General features: G+C 35.6%; 1 protein-coding gene across 1 annotated transcript in view; it reads right to left on the bottom strand.

Annotated features, from left to right (window-relative positions):
• The window catches only part of Fife (regulating synaptic membrane exocytosis protein fife), an 88,194-nt gene that overhangs the window by 43,939 nt on the left and 27,164 nt on the right, over nt 1-17,091 (bottom strand). Inside the window, exons 3-4 of the mRNA XM_074178198.1 lie at nt 13,920-14,139; nt 863-1,278 (exon numbers count right to left, since the gene is read on the bottom strand). Of these exons, the coding sequence (XP_074034299.1) occupies nt 863-1,278; nt 13,920-14,139 (636 nt within the window). The remainder of the gene's footprint in view (nt 1-862; nt 1,279-13,919; nt 14,140-17,091) is intronic.

The raw sequence follows: 17,091 nt of genomic DNA, 5'->3' as shown, positions 1-17,091 counted from the left end.
ATTAAATATGCAACTTTATGCTGCTGGTGAAGATGTGCATCCGCAGCCGAAGTCTCAGAATCCAAATGGAATGACGAGACAAATGTGCTGTTATCAGCAAAGCGATATATTGGATTATTGTTTTTTCCAATAAGTTGTTGATATACCATAAAAAATTGGAGACAATATGGATCCCTGGGGAATACCTACGTTAATGATAATAGTATTCGTGTTATATCCACCGACGGTCACTGGCAGGGAACGTTCTTCCAGGTAGCTGGAGAGCCATACACAAAAATGTTCCAACAAGCCATATCATCGAAGTTCGGCCAGCAAATCCTCATTCCACAAACGGTAAAATGCCTTATAAATATTAAGCGCAACAGCTCTTGACTCTACATGTTTTTCGATTGCGTTATTTCAAATATAAGTGACATGTGATGAAAGGTCGCCTGTTGATCTTTGTTTCCGAAAGTCATATTGATGATCGCTCTAGACGTTGAAGCCTTCCAAATATCCAAGGATATAGTGGTTTACGGCTTTCTCCATGATTTTATTTTTTGTATCACTGAAAGAGGCAAGTTATATTCTTGAATTTTTTTTTGTTACGTTTGCTTCTTTAAAAGTTAAAACTACTTCGTGGATTGAATGTCTTTCAGTTTTCACCTGGTTCTTCCCAATTTCATGTAATATCTTGTTTCCTAGACTTTTTATGTGTGTACAAAGAGAGTGAAAAAATGGTTCGGCTCGTCAAGGACCCAGCAAAAGGATGTCCTTGGGCTTTGCTCTGCTCACCACACTCTGAATTCGCTATGAGGAAAAATAACTTTCAAGCAAGATACCAGAAACGAATATGCCGAAATGCTGAATATATAGAACTTACAAGTGGGATCCTCTTCTTCGCGTTCTACGATCTTCTTCAGGTGCCACCAAGACTGCGGGGGAACCAGTTTCCGGACTCGGAGGACTGCTTGGTTCTTGAGCTGCGATTCTGAACGAAGCTCTTCGGCCGACACCAGCAGGAGCAGTCACTGTGCTCAAACCAGGCACCGAGAAAACGTCATAGGCGGAGGCCCTCCTGGGCATAGGCGGAGGTAATGCGAGGCCGTTGTCCACGTTGTTGGCAGGTGCGGCTCCGGATTTCACTTCTTCGTCGTAACTATGTTGGCGAGCCACTCTCGAAGCTCTTCTGGATCGCGGGGCGATCGGAGCTGCGGTCGTTTCTCGAGGCGGACTGTTTTGCCGACTGGAAGCCTGGCTGCGGCCGCCTCTGCTTCGGCTCCAATCTGGGTCCGGGTTTTGTTACCGCAACCTTTCAGCTGGGGAATTATAATATATCAGTATCAATTCGTAATTGTGCCAATGGGGATGATGGACTGTTTGGAAAAAGCATAAGGAGGAATGCTATTGGAGAAAACTTCCCCATTACCAAGAAGAGGAGGGAAACATCTAGAAATGGAAAATTTACATTGATCTTCCAACAATTGTATTGTACAATTGTGTGTAACCACACATTATAAAACTTATAATTTGTCAATATATTTTCATTTTTATATCACATCAATAATAACTTGCTTTCACGAGTTGATTCAATTAAAGAAATAGGAGTTATTTTTGACTCCAAAATTATTTTCATTGAACATATAGATTATGTAATCAATAACAGTAGTAGAATTCTGGGATATGTCATGAGAAAATGTAAACTTTTCAATCAAACAAAATCCAATCTGGGTCCAGGGTTTTGTTACCGCAACCTTTCAGCTATGGAATTATACTATATCAGTATCTATTCGAAATTGTGCTAGTGGGGTCATATTATTGTCGAATAGTGGAGTTTATTTTGTGATTAGGACAATGGAATATTTGGAAAAAGCATAAGGAGGAATGACATTGGAGAAAACTCTTCCCTTACCAAGAGGAGGAGGGAAAAATCCAAAAATGTAAGTTACAAAAAGGATTTGAAGCTCTATCAACTGAAACCACAAATGTGCGGTTGGCTCCTGCTGGTGGCTCCGTGCATTTGTATTTCTATCTTTTGGTAACCAAGTGTTGCCCATCCTTACACTTGGCTGCACCATACTGATGCTGGGCCAAAAGCCCATCGTGTCTATGGTTTGCCACTTTCTTGAGTGCTATGTCCGATATTAACTTCTGTTTGTATATCAAGACACTCAATAACTTTCAAATTCGTATAATTTCCCGGACCCGGATGTCACGCAGGTAGCTCTAGCTGCCTCCGTGGTGATTTTGATAGTTTTCTTGTAAACACAAGATCTATCAACTGAAACCACAAATGTGCGGTTGGCTCCTGCTGGTGGCTCCGTGCATTTGTATTTCTATCTTTTGGTAACCAAGTGTTGCCCATCCTTACACTTGGCTGCACCATACTGATGATGGGCGAAAAGCCAGAAACACGTGTCTATGGTTTGCCACTTTCTTGAGTGCTATGTCCGATATTAACTTCTGTTTCTATATCAAGACACTCAATAACGTTCATATTCGTATAATTTCCTGGACCCGGATGTCACGCAGGTAGCTATAGCTGCCTCCGTGGTGATTTTGATAGTTTTCTTGTGAACACGAGATCTATCAACTGAAACCACAAATGTGCGGTTGGCTCTATCAACTGAAACCACAAATGTGCGGTTGGCTCCTGCTGGTGGCTCCGTGCATTTGTATTTCTATCTTTTGGTAACCAAGTGTTGCCCATCCTTACACTAGGCTGCACCATACTGATGATGGACCAAAAGTTTTTAATGATTATTGTTTTGTGTTAGGTCTTGTTGTGTTTCGATTTGTATTTGTTCCTCGATAAGTTTAAAAAAATCTGTTCAAAATCTGTTTTTTCGTTAATCAGCTGTCGCCCCCATACGAACGACAACTCTCAGAAATTGAGAAACTTGAGGGAGCTAAGGACTAACGAGGTCTTACCTTTTAACGTGTGATTTATAACACGGAGTGCGTAAATTATGAGTTTTGAATTTATGGATGTTTAGGTTTTCCCAGATGTTCATACGGTTTCCTTTATTGACTAAGTTTATGAGTTTGATGTTTTTTGGTAGGGGAAAGTTATGTTTCTTTTGTTTGACGTGTGTTGCGAGGTTTTATTCATACGTTGTTGGGTTTATGTATGCTTTTTTGGGCTCGTCGTACTTTTGGATCAGTTTGGCCGATATAGATTTTGTTGCAGTCCGAGCATTGTATGCTGTACACTCCGTTTAGATTTTTGTCTTTTTTCTTTTCATTGTTTCGCAACTTATGGGTTAGTTTTTGTATGTGGGAGTCCCATCAGTTGACTGAAAATGTTCAAAAATGTCAATTTTGCAAAATCTTCTCCGACGTTGTTGACTGAAGGACTCCATGAACTTTCAGAATGAAAGACTGCCGTATCGTCCACAAAACTGATGATATCTATATTATATAAATGATCTGAATATATATTGAACAATATAGGCCTCAAAATGGTATCTTGTGGAACTCCAAATTATACTGTTCAAAGTAACTATAATTGTCAACAAGAGTGAATGGTTGTGGGTAATCCCTTGTCCCCCTACCTGGCAAACCTGTTTATGAGTAGATTCGAAATGGAAACCAAAGAAAAGTCAAAGTATTTTTCTAGGATACGGCTATGGTATGTGAATGATGTTTTCACGATATTCGATTACAAAAAATCGAATATGGAGGGCTTTGTTTCCTTTTTACATAACAGATTTCCATCAATGAAATTCATGTATGAGTTAGAAAATAAAGGACAACTACCATTTCTTGACATTTTGGTAACGAGGTATGGATGGCTAGAATATGAAAGGTAACAAACACGTACAGGTATATTCCTGGCAATTCACATCACTGTGGACAGCTCAAATGTGCAGGGCTGAATTCTCTATTGCATCGTTTTTGACTTTTCCATTCACACATGAGAGGTTCACAAACAAAATCGTATAATACAGGAAATATTAGCCAGTAACGGTTTCTCGAGGGGTATTATAGATGATATAATGAGGAAGAGAAAGTTTAGGCTAAAATTGAACGATATCTCAACTTTTAAAAACGACGACAACAAAGATAAATATATCTCAATTCCATACCACCAATACACGAAGAACTTTGGAAAGGTTTTCAAGGAACTAGGTATGGAGGTGGTTTTTTGAACAAGTCATACATTACAAAGCCTTTTAGGAAATCCAAAAGACGAAGTCGAGAATTCGGAATAGTCTGGAATTTACGAAAATGAATGTAAGGACTGCGATGCAAAATATTATGGATAGACAAAAAGATCTATTCAAATAAGATAAAAGGAACACTTAGCACAATTATAATTTGAAAGACCTGAAAAGTCAGCAGTCGCTCATCATATCTTGCAACAAAACCATTCCATAGACTTCAGTTCATTAAGTTAACAGTTAGTTAACAACAACAGGCATCTAGATGCCTATGATGAGAGTGTAGAAATAAGTAAAAATAATAATATTATGAATAACAATGGTGGACCAATACCTAATAATATTCTATATAGCTTGTTGAAATAATATTTTAATTATTAGATTTACCTGACTATTACATAAGGGCATATTGTTAAATTATTTCAAGACTAGTGGCAATAAGGCAATATAGTGAAATTAATTTAAGACATTTAAGACGCAGATACCTAGAAGAGGTGTCTTTCAAAATAACGGTTTGATGTAGGGAAAAAACTCCATTAATATTTTTTACGTGTAGAGGTGTTAAAATAACGGCTTCATCTTGGGAAAAATCTTCAGTATTATTCATTACAACACCAAATGTTCCAAACAGTGCATCACAAGAACTATAATTATCGTTTATTTTTACACATTCATTTCTTTTTTTCAACTTTATCTCGCAAACCAACTCGTTCTATAGATTCGAGTAGTTTTTGATGGCACACGGTGTCAATTGCTCAAGCTAGAACCACAAATATGCACGTACATGTGATACTGTGATATTATGATACCACAAGTTTTATTTTATTTCTGTACGTTTCTATTTCAGCTCTGTGTTGGTCCAGTCCCATTCATTAAATCGAATACCATAGAAACTGAGTTATCTAATTTTCAGTTCGCTAAATATTCCTGTCCTATTTATGTAAAACAGGACCCGTTTTTATCAAGAGCGCTTACAAAGTGTGTCACGAGGACCAGCTAAACATGGGTCGAAAGAAAAATCATTTTCTCTCGTCCTACTGGGGGATTTTCAAAGACTTTCCTTTTATCTGCTTCCATGTTTTCTCTGTTGGGCCATTTTTTCTCTGATGTCCTGGAAGCACATGAAACAAGGGTATTTATTGGAATTACTTTGCCGTCCAAGGGGAAATTTTGCCGCTTTAACGTCCACACAAATCACATTGATGTTCTTGGTGCTTTATATTCTCCAATACAAAAGCTCTGTTTTTTCTTTCATGTTTGTTGGATGTACAAGCTGTAATGAACCATTTTTATTTACATTGTGAGAATGAACATTTTTCAGACTTGCTTTGAACTATCAGCAGATTTTCTCTGACAAAATAGAAGATTCCTAATAGTGCAAATATGCAGTAACAAATTTTTCTATATTCAATTCATAATTCCTAAAAAATAAGAGCTGAATCTTTTATTTGCTATCAGGAAGAAATAACATTGAATTCAAAAATAAGAGCCCTACATTTTGTTTTATGAGAGAGGGGACATTGGCAGATCAAGATCTTCAGACGATGTGGTGCTGCAGGTTTTTCTGGGTTTTCCTGCAGCTGAAAAAGCAAATGCGCCACTGGAATCAATGAAGTCGCCCCGGAGCGCCAATTAATTTTTATTGTTGTTTTTATTTTTATCGTTGTTTTATAATTTCACAAATAAGAGTGAAAATGAGTGAAAAAGTTTGCTATACGAGCGTAGCAAGTTGAGCAATTTAACGAAAAAGAAAATAAACTTACTTTTAACATATATATCATACAATATTTTTGGTCAATATTTCAATATTTCTATAAAAAAAACATTTTGACATCCCCTGTCAGTTAATTATATTCATGTTATCGCATTTGCTGTGAAGTGGCCGTGTCAGGTGATGCTGAATCACCTGGTTACCAACAAACAGTATTGTTTGCAGCTCACGCGGTTTATTTAGAGTCACATTTAAAGTTCTTGCTGGTGTTTAATGTCTTGCATAATGAAGAACAATAGTGAAGAATTGTGTGTTCCTGACGATATTGAAGAGGCTGCAGAAAGAGCTTCAATTGAATTGTTACCAGCAGTACGACATCACATATTCTAATTTTCTTAGCCGATGTAAGTTCAAAAACATCGAAGAAAATTTCAGCGAAATCGTCTTCTTAGCCTATCTAGAAGAGAATTCAAAAATATGTAAGTCGTCAACTTTGTGGACCAAGTTTTTAATGATAAAATCGAGTGCGCTAGTTAAAAATAGTGTTAATACAAGCAAATATTTCAAGGTAATAGCTTTCTTGAAGCGGAAAAATGAAAGTTATAGGCTCAAAAAATCAAAAACTCTTACATTTGAAGAAGTCCAGAGGTTAATGAGTGAAGCGCCAGATGAAAAATATTTGATAATAATAGTTGTTACTATTTTCGGAATATATTGTTCCTGCCGGTGTGAAGAGCTAAGTCATTTATTGATTGAAAACATAAAATAAATGGATAAATCATTGATTGTTCAAAATCCAAATACAAAAACAAAAATTGATCGTTCTTTTGGCATTGTTGGAAAAAACATTGACTATTTTAATGAATACGTTGCAATACGCCCTTCTGTTATTAATCATCAACTTTTTTCAAACCTCCCGGAACCAAAGAAATATACAGGTCACTCTTTCGAAAGGTCTTCTGCTTCTTTGTTATGAATCAGGAGCAAATAGAACAGATATCAAGAAGCACGGAGGATGGAAGTATACAACAGTAGCTAAGGGTAACATCAATCAATTTTTTTTCATAAAAAGGCTATAGCTGAAATAGTACTACCAACAGCTAGCTCCTGCGTTACAGCATCGTCCTCTTCACGTCAAGAATTAAATGTTAATGCCCATGAAATTTTCAACTCAGATAGTTCAAATATATTACAGGGCTCTTCAACATCGCAAGCAAGGTATTACTATTAGAAGTTTATCTAATGGGGAATGTTCGTGCTGACGAAACTCGAGTAGTTTTCATAAAAGAGCTCTAAAACAACGCATTTTAAACTTATCATTTCAACCTTTTTCTTTGAAAAATTATTTAAACACTTGAAAAAGAGAAATGAAATAATGCATTCAACATTTAAAGGGATTCGTTTCTATTTCACCATTTGGCAACATCGGTTATAGCTAATAAAGGACAATGAATCTGTAACCTGTATGAGACAAACAAAGATGACATATTTTAGAGGCGTGCTGTTCTTTTCACTAATGCTCCGAGTTCCGAAACATTCTGTGACATATGACATTTTGTGCACCTAACCTATCTTCCTCTATATAAATAAATAACAAAACAACTGTTGTTGTGGCTTATGAAGGTGGTATTGAACTATAATTTATATTTTGCCTCAATTTGACACTATTGACATGATTCTTCTTCTTCTAGCATACCACGAAGCTGAACTACGATCTAGCATTCTAGGCGCTGTTGTCAATATGTGAATTAAAAAAAAATCCCTTTAAAAATTAAAACCCAACATTTGAAACATCAATTTGAATACTTTTCGAAGTGAATTTGAAAAACTCATGAATTGAACTCAACTTTATTTTGTTCAAACTTGCATTTGCTGTAATAACCCAAATTGAGGAACATTTCCCATTGTACTTTCCATATTAATGTTCATAAATAATAATAATGTGATTATTGCATATAATACATAATTGTATCTATATCTATAGTTCATAATGAAACTTCCTTGAAAATTGATTAATTATGTTTTGTTTATTGCTATTTGGTCGAAAAATATGTTATCACTAGTGTTAAAAATATTTTCAACACGCTACTTTGTGAACATCCCATTTTAATACTCTTGACAATCATTAAAAATATCAATTTTAATGACAGTTGTACAGAGAGATTGTTTTATTCATTGAATTATTTATGGGTTTATGCTTATTTAATTTGTCATAGAGAAGGTTTAAAGGCTATCAATTTTTCTGTAACTCACCGATAGATTGTGCTGTAGAACAATTTTTTGAAAGCACTGTTCTATAACGCTGCGCACGCCTAAGTTCGATGATTCTGATTCTGTTTGTTGCGATCAAACAACAACATAGCAACATAGTACTAATTAGTACTACAACTACCAAATTTTACACGGGCGAAGCCGCGTGCAACAACTAGTAATAATATATAATAGATTGAGGTTGTCTTGCAAACATTATGCATTTGAAATTAAAAATGGAATGTGCTGTAAGATTATTCGTCAGAATGAAGATAGGCCGACAGCTATCTTTGTAGCCCATACTATTATAGAAAGGTCCCATTATTCGTTTCTGGGCTAAAAATACTCGAGAGGAATCTTTAGCCGTACCCCACACATGCATATTCATGCTCATTTGAGAGTAGACCATAGCATAGTAGAAGCTGAGTAAACCAGTTTCGTTCAAACTCGTTTGAGTTACTTAGTGGCATATAGTTAGCTTCATTTCCCAGTTCAAAATTGGAGTCTAGATAGGAACCTGAGAATTCAATTGAGAATTCAACTTCAACAGAATTTTTGAAATCATAGTTTTTTTGGACCACATGTACTGAATATAATATTAGATTGTTTCAGAAGTTTTGTCCGTTTTCTGAGTCTACTTCAAACTGTGATATCTTAGTGGATAATTATTGAATTTAATCAAAATAAGGGCAGCTTTGCCAACGTAACACGAAACAATAAATTCCGTCAGTGCTCAAAACTCGATGAAGTCGACGAAGGCCATTTTTGCCTGATCCTGCCGAAAGTTCTACCGTGAGGAAGTTATCGAAGTGCTTAAAAAGATGATAGTCGGTTGGCGAGAGGTCTGGGACGTATGGTGGATGAGGTAGAACTTCGACGCTTGATTCGTTAAATTTTCGAGCAGTGATTTGTGGAACGTGGCGGACGGCTGTTGTCGTGAAGCAGGATCGGACCTCTTCTGTTGACCAGTGTCAGCTGCTGCTGACGGCAATTTTCGGTACATTCTGTCGATTTTCTCACAATAGGATCCTCTTGTGACGGATTGACCTGGTTGCAGAAAGTTTTAGTGAATTACACAATTCCCTGACCACCATTTAGTAACCACGGTCGCTTTTTGGTGTATTTTCGCTTTTGGGAAGTGCGTGGGTAGCTCATCGGCGTCCAACCACCGTTCTGAACGTAACCTGTTGTCGTAGAGGATCCAGATTTCATCATACGCAACGATCCGATCCTAAAAGGATCGTTTTGGTTGCCCAAAAGCAAAGAAAAGAGACCTCAAAACGTGATAATTTCTGTCGATCGTTTAAATCGTGAGGAACCCACTTTTCGGGATTTTTGATGTTTTCAATACGTAAAGAAAAATTGGTCGAAAATCAGTCGACATCATATAGTGGTGAGTTGAAAAGAGGGAAAAAATCAAAATTTGGATAAATGTATAGATCAAATCATATAAAGGAACAAATCGTTCACGCTAGTCTCAACTCCCTACACTGTAGTTAATCAACTGACACATATCAGAAAACAAATACTTCCCTGGCTGATACCACGAGGGGCGTTGGATTATTTCTAACAGGTGTCAGTGCAGGATTCTTCACTGAAGTTATTCCTGCATATGCTGTTGGCGGGCTGTTTGACCACTCGCCAGTGCAAAGTAGTGTCTATCATCAACATAAAGCCAATGATCGGCAATAACTGAAATCGAATTCCTTCAGAGTATCATTCCTCGAACTAGGCTGAAGAGAACAACAAACAAGAGGTTTATCATCGCCCCATCTGCCTGTGAACGAGGTAACCAATCGCATATCCGAAATTTGCCCAATTCCTCGTATACGGAAAGAAAACTTTCCACATATAGTCAGTGGGCATACTTGAAGACTGGCTATGAATCAAATCATATAAAGGAAAAATTCGTTCACCTGACACCTATCAGAAAACAACTACTCCCCTGGCTGCACTGACGAGTGGCCAAACAGGCCAAAACCGGCCTGCAAATGTGTTCTAATAATCAAAAATCTATTGAGGCAGGTGTATCGCCAACAGCACATGCAGGAATAACTTCAGTGAAGAATCCTGCACTGACACATGTTGGATATAATCCAACATCCTCCGTGGCCAGTGGATAATTTGTTTTCTGAAAGGTGTCAGTCCATCAACCTATATAGTGTAGGGAGTTGAGATTGGCCTGAACGAGTTGTTACTTTAAATGATTTGATTCATAGTCAGTATTCAAGTATGCCCACGGACTATATGTGAAAAATGTATAGATGCAAATTTCGTTATCGATCAGTATATATCATGACACAGTACAATAAATATTTATTATGATATGGGGCAATAAAAACACATGATCTTAAAACGGGCAAAACTTCTGTAACAACCTCATAGCTGTTTCGAGAGGGATTTTCTTCCAGATTGTGTTGTTGGGAGTTACTTCTATGCATCTTTATATAGAGTTATGAATTTTCTTTCCCAGAAATATTCACATTTGAAGAAATTTAATTTCTCATCTAAGATAATATTCCTGCAATTGGTCTGATTTTTTTATCATCTCAGTATGAGTATTCCAAGAGAGACTTTCATCAATGTATGCTCTAAAGTGTTATGTTTCTGTTCTTGGATATCAACATTAAAGAAGGTAATTTCATGATAATTTATCCAAAAGGTGAGCAATTTCATGTAATTATTCATGTTATTGTGAATTTCTTCAGTATCAATAGAAAAATAAATGATGTGTTAGGCGCGTAGAATTTGATATTCTCTTCTAACAATAATTTTCAAACAAAATTCTTGTCAATGAAAATAGACCCATCAATAGGAGATTGGTTACGTCCAATTGTTCACCATTTATGTCACATCTGTATGGAACGCCGTTTCACTTTTTATTGTCACAAATATTCATTCCTCAATTTATTCAACTGACAATTTATTTGTTTGAATTCAATTCTTTCATGCATTTGTTCGACACATTAAAAACGATTGTTCGCAACATTTGCGAATGATAAAATGACACTTGATTTAAAATGTTACATGAGTTAATTTGTTTGATGAAAAGTTGCGAACAGTTATAATATAGATTCATTGTTTGAAATTTTTGGAAGTGAATGTTTGTCATATATACTTTTTTTGTAACCATCGTATAATTTACTACAATCTCTGTGAAATAGGAATAAAATTGTTTGTTGATAATTATAGTTACATGAATTGAAACGTTGTTGATAATTTTAATTTGGCGCTAGCGTCGAGCGGATTATTGCAGAAGCTGAATTTTTAAATCAGGCAACACGATTGTCTAGTGATAGTAACACAATATTCCGTCCGACCGCAGCGCCGAATAAAAATTATCAACAATCAATTTAATTCATGTATCACCTAAAGACAAAAATCAAAACAATTCATTTTTACAAAATACCAATAGAAAGTAAAATGGCGTGCCACGCCGTTTCACTATAAATATTCCTTTGAAATGAGCTGGATTATTTTGTTTTTTGAATCTCAGTGATACATGAATTAAATTGATTGTTGATACATATTATTGGAGTTTTTTCCCAACACCAAATCGTTATTTTCAACACCAATATATGTTTAACTGTTATAGCTGTATATAAAACAATTTTCAGCTATAACAAAATTAATTTCACAATATTGCCTATCTAAATAACTAGCTAAACATTGCAAAAATGAATTTAGATAGGCAATATTGTGAAATTAATTTTTATATAGCTGAAAATTGTTTTATATACAGATATAACAGTTAAACATATATTGTTAAATAATAGATGAGGAAAAATTGTAAAATTAATTCAGGTTGGTATACCTGTATGGGTGGTACACCTGGATGGTTTACCTGTATTGGATATCTATATAGCATACATAGGGTTAGCTTCGCGTTAGTTTCTAGTTTCAATCTTCCTCTTTGAAGATGATCATTTGGTGATCGAAACACGTGTTGAGGTGTTAAAAATAACGATTTGTTGTTGGGAAAAAACTCCAGTAATATTCATCACTACAACAAAGGTTCCAAACAGTGCATCATATGATTGTTGATAATTTTTATTCGGCGCATTTTTGTTGAACTACATAACTGCATATATGTTTGGCGTTGGTCATAATACGGTAATAATCCGTTCGACCGCAGCGACGAATAAAAATTATCAACAATCAATTTAATTCATGTATCACCTAAATGCAACAGTCAAAACAATTCATTTTCACAAAATTCTAATAAAAAGTAAAATGGCGTGCTACGCCGTTTTACTTTTTATTAATATTCCTTTGAAAAGAATTGAAATATTTTGTTTGTTGAATTTCAGTGATACATGAATTAAATTGATTGATGATAATTTTTATTCGGCGCTGACGTCGGGCATATTTTTGTGGAACTACTCAACTGCATATATGTATGCGTTGGTCATAGAAGGGTAATTATCCGTTCGACCGCAGCGACGAATAAAAATTATCAACAATCAAATTAATTCATGTATCACCTAAATGCAACAGTCAAAACAATTCATTTTTACAAAATACTTATTATTAATATTCCTTTGAAATGAGCTGACATATTTTGTTTGTTGACTTTCAGTGATACATGAATCAAATTGATTGTTGATTATTTTTATTCCGCGCCACGGTTGAACGGCGTTTTGTCGTACTGTAAATGAACTAGCATGTTGCCATATGTAACACTTGGAGTTCTTGATTAATCCGCTCGATACCAGCGCCGAATTAAAATTATCACCAATCGTTTTAAATGTATCTTTCAAATACAACAAACTTTGTAAATCATCAAAAAATGTTATTCTTTGTCAGAAATTAGCTTTTTGAAAAGATTGATGAAATAAAATTATACTTGCTTGAGAATATTTTGCACAAAAGTTGTAACCAAATTTCAAATTGAATGCATTGAAGTGAATGTTGGAAATATTCAACACTTTCAATAAAATTGAAATATAGAAATCTTTATTGTTTATAGAACAATATTTATTATGGAAAGTTAATTTGATATATTTGCAGACAAACGAAGGTCTATTTTTATTACCAACAATGTTTCATGGGAAAACTTTGACAGTCATTCAAATATATTCATTGAAATTTTATTCCCAAACTTACTTTGAGAAAGTGAATTTAGAGTTTCATTATAATTCAATATTCATATAAATAACTTACATTTCATTCAAAGGTCAAAATTATATGCGGAATTGAAACGTTTGTTGAATTTACTCGAATAATACATTCCATTGACTGTTGAATAAAAATGTTTGCTCATTGTTGAACTATATGTATATAGATTATTTTTCAGCATAATATATAGTAAATTGGCGTTCCATTTTCCAATACCCTGAAACAATATTTTTCTTCGGAATCGATAAAAGCTTTGAGTTATTTCATTAGTCTTTTTTATTCAAATAACAATTTTATTCATGTAACATTTTGAATCAAGTGTCATTTAAAATAGAACCAATTTTTCGAACAATCGTTTTTAATGTGTCGAATAAATGTGGGAATTAATTAAATTCAAACAAATACATTGTTAGGTGAATACATTGAGGAATTAATATTTGTGACAATAAAAAGTAAAACGGCGTTCCATACATCTGACTTGAAAAAACTGCTGTAATGGTGAGTCGTTTCATGATGTGTGAGTTTCTAATTCGGGACAAGGTGTATATCCCATCAACCACATCGAAAGGACGTGGTTCCGCCATCGATCAAATTTCGTTTCACAGATATAATTCGTCGGCACTGCCCTAATCCCCCAATAAAAGCGACGCCAAGCAGCGGACATGACCCTGCATATAATTCATTTTAATGGCACCTACTTTTTCGAGCTCCTTGAGAGATGCCGGAGACACGTCCGAGTGCCGCCGCAGCTCCGGACTCCGAGGGGGCGCCAGCCCGCTCCCTACGCCGCCACCTGCGCTTAGTCCGCCCCCGGATCCTAACCTGGCCTCGGAATGCCTCCGCTGCAGCTCTTGTATCGGAATTTCTAATAAACTCTCGTTCGAATCCTGTGCCATCGCTGCTCGAGACTGGAGCTTTCTGGAAAAAGAAGCATGATTGTCATTATACAGGAAGTCTGGAAAGATCTTTTGCTGTCTACTTTTTGATGAAATATTATGGAGTGTGGCTGAACATTACGAAATCGGCAATTTTTGCGGTTACTTAATAAGGAGATGACGAATTATGATCGAAGCTACATTAAAAATGATGTTTCATGAAGTCATTGCTCAATAAAAAAAATAAATGGAATAAACAAAACACCAAACGACGAGAAAATACATTAGTTCGGACTTTCATCGTTTGATTATTATGTGGAAATCTCTGAAGGAACTAATAAAAAAAAAGAATTGAAAAAGAATAGCTGAAAAAAACAATTATATTAAGCAAAAAACCCTGAAATGAAAAAACACTGAAATAAAATACAAATGAAAATAGAACAAGTGAACAAAAATAAAAAATGAAAATTAGGAGATTTCAAGCCAAGTTACTTCACGACGCGACGTTTCGATTGTTAGTATCCACAATCGTCTTTGGGTGATGACTGAACTAATTTCTCCGATAGATGACTATTTATGGGTCATTCGAGTACTTTCACTTATCTACGCTTTTTTTTTTCGCTTCACCGGTTTAGCGGAAGATTAACGTTTGGCGAGAGTTGGCCATTTTTCGCTTGATTATGAGTGGAAAAGACAACAGAAGCCTCACAAGGAAGAGAAGCTACCACAACCAGTGTTAGCACTTCCCTACATCAGATGATTGTCGGAAAGGGTAAGAAGGATTGGGTCCAAGTATAACACTATCCGTAGCAGCCTGACGATAACCAGGCCACCAAACGCGGACTGCGATTCCAAGAATTGAATTTACCGGATACTCTGTGAGTGCGAAAAATCCTAAATCGATGAGACTAAAAGACCATTGAAATTTCACATTGCCGAGCACAAGAAACACACACAGCGAGGAGAAACCAGCAAATCAGAAATAGCAGACCATGTTTGGACCCATCAACAAACAAATCACTTGTAACGCCAGTGATAACATCGGTAGTTGCTGATAGTCATAGTGAGAAGTAATCACGGTAGTATCATCAGCAAACAAAGTACACTTTTCCGGTATCAGAAATTGGCGCAAATCATTAATGTAAATTATAAACAGTAACGGTCCAATGACCGAACCCTGTGGGACACCATGTATGTTAGTTTTTAACTCTGACCTCTCATTGCTGACTTCTACCACTTGATAGCGATTTTTTAGGTGAGATTCAAAAATCTTTAGAGTAACTCCTCTCAGTCCATAATAACTCAGCTTCTGAAAAATGATATCATGAGAGACACAGTCGAAAGCTTTCGACAAATCACATAGGATTACTGATGCATGATGTCCTTTGTCCATCGCCTCAAATATATCTCTTACAACACTCATCACTGCACGAGTAGTCGAGTTGTTTGTTCGAAAACCAAATTGAGAATCATGGAAGTAGTTATTTATCTCAAAATAAGCTGCCAACTTCTGTTTGATTATCTTTTCGAGAATCTTTGAAAATATACAAATTATCGAAATCGGACGATAGTTATCAGGAAGTGCTTTGTCACCCTTCTTATGAATTGGCATAACTTTTGCATAATTGAATACATCCAGAAACACACCAGTGAATAAAATTAAGTTGATGAGCTCTGTTAATGGTAGTAATATTATGTCAATGGTATCTTTTAATATTCTACTGTTTAGATTGTAAAAATGTGTGCATTATGAATTTTTCAAAGAGTTTACAGTATCCAGTACTTCTTGAGATGTAACTGGTGTGAAAAAAATTACTTCGAGGGAGCCGAAAATTTTTTGAATTGAAGTAATTCAGAGTCTGATATTTGCGGTAAAGAGTTAATTATATTTTCTGCTATTCCTATAGAAAGTTATTGAAATCATCTGGGGTTATTTCCATATCTAATTGGTTGAGTTTATTTTTGTTCCTCTCATAGTTCACAACTCGCCAACAGGCTTTTGATTTACATAATATCGAGTGGTCTCAAGCTGAAATCATACAGATGAAGTCACATTGGTTTATGATAAAATTCAAAGAAGTCGCATACATGTTGTTATTCAACATTGTATTCAGCCAAGCTAGCGTAGAGATACGCAACATATGGAAACTCATAATCAAGCGAAAAATGGCCAACTCCCGCCAAACAATCATCTCCCGCTAAATCGGTGAGGTGAAAAAAGGAAAGCGTAGATAATTAAAAGTAGTTTGAAACTGCATCCTGATGTTTCGCCAGCACGAGTGGCTGGCTTGTGAGTCACTTGCGTTAGCGAAACATGATGCAGTTGCAAACTAAGTCGGCCTTCAAACCCGAATGAAGATAGTAACACTGAAAATGTTGGCCGCGAAAGTACACACTGAATAGGAAACAGGGATTTTAGTGTGATTGAATGTTCATATGAAAATAATTGTTTCGAAAAGACTTATATACTATATAATTGAAAAAAAAAATAGTGGGCACTGAATTCTCACTGATTACTGTGACGTTTTTGCCTTAATCTGTCCCTTACAGTGGCGTACGGAAACTATACTACGATTTATGTGTGTGAGATTCAAACAGAAGAAGATGAAATATATAGACTTACATCCTGTAAACAATATTTTTGTTTTACTACAATAATATTTTTGAGAATTTAGTACCTACTGTTATGGAATTTTAGTTTAGTCGATCGGTTTCGTATTCGGTGACGCACACTATATATATATACAGGATTTGTTTTACACTTTATGAAATGAATTAAATCTGGTTGTAACGTTAATATGTGTTTTTGGTTGCCTCACAAAGGGGCCATCCATAAATTACGTCACACGTTAAGGGAAGGGAGAGGGTCGACAAAGTGTGACAATTCAAAATCAATTATAATCCAATGGTTAAAATACGAACTTTGAATAATCAACGAAAAACTCAAAAACATTTGCAGTAATGAAACCACTGATTTGACGTTAAATAAACAAAA

This window comes from Leptinotarsa decemlineata, unplaced genomic scaffold (assembly GCF_025532065.1).
Source record: "Leptinotarsa decemlineata unplaced genomic scaffold, Ldec_3_MD MMD2_tig00003736_RagTag_RagTag, whole genome shotgun sequence".
Taxonomy (NCBI): domain Eukaryota; kingdom Metazoa; phylum Arthropoda; class Insecta; order Coleoptera; family Chrysomelidae; genus Leptinotarsa; species Leptinotarsa decemlineata.
This window is presented reverse-complemented; position numbering and strand designations above follow the sequence as displayed.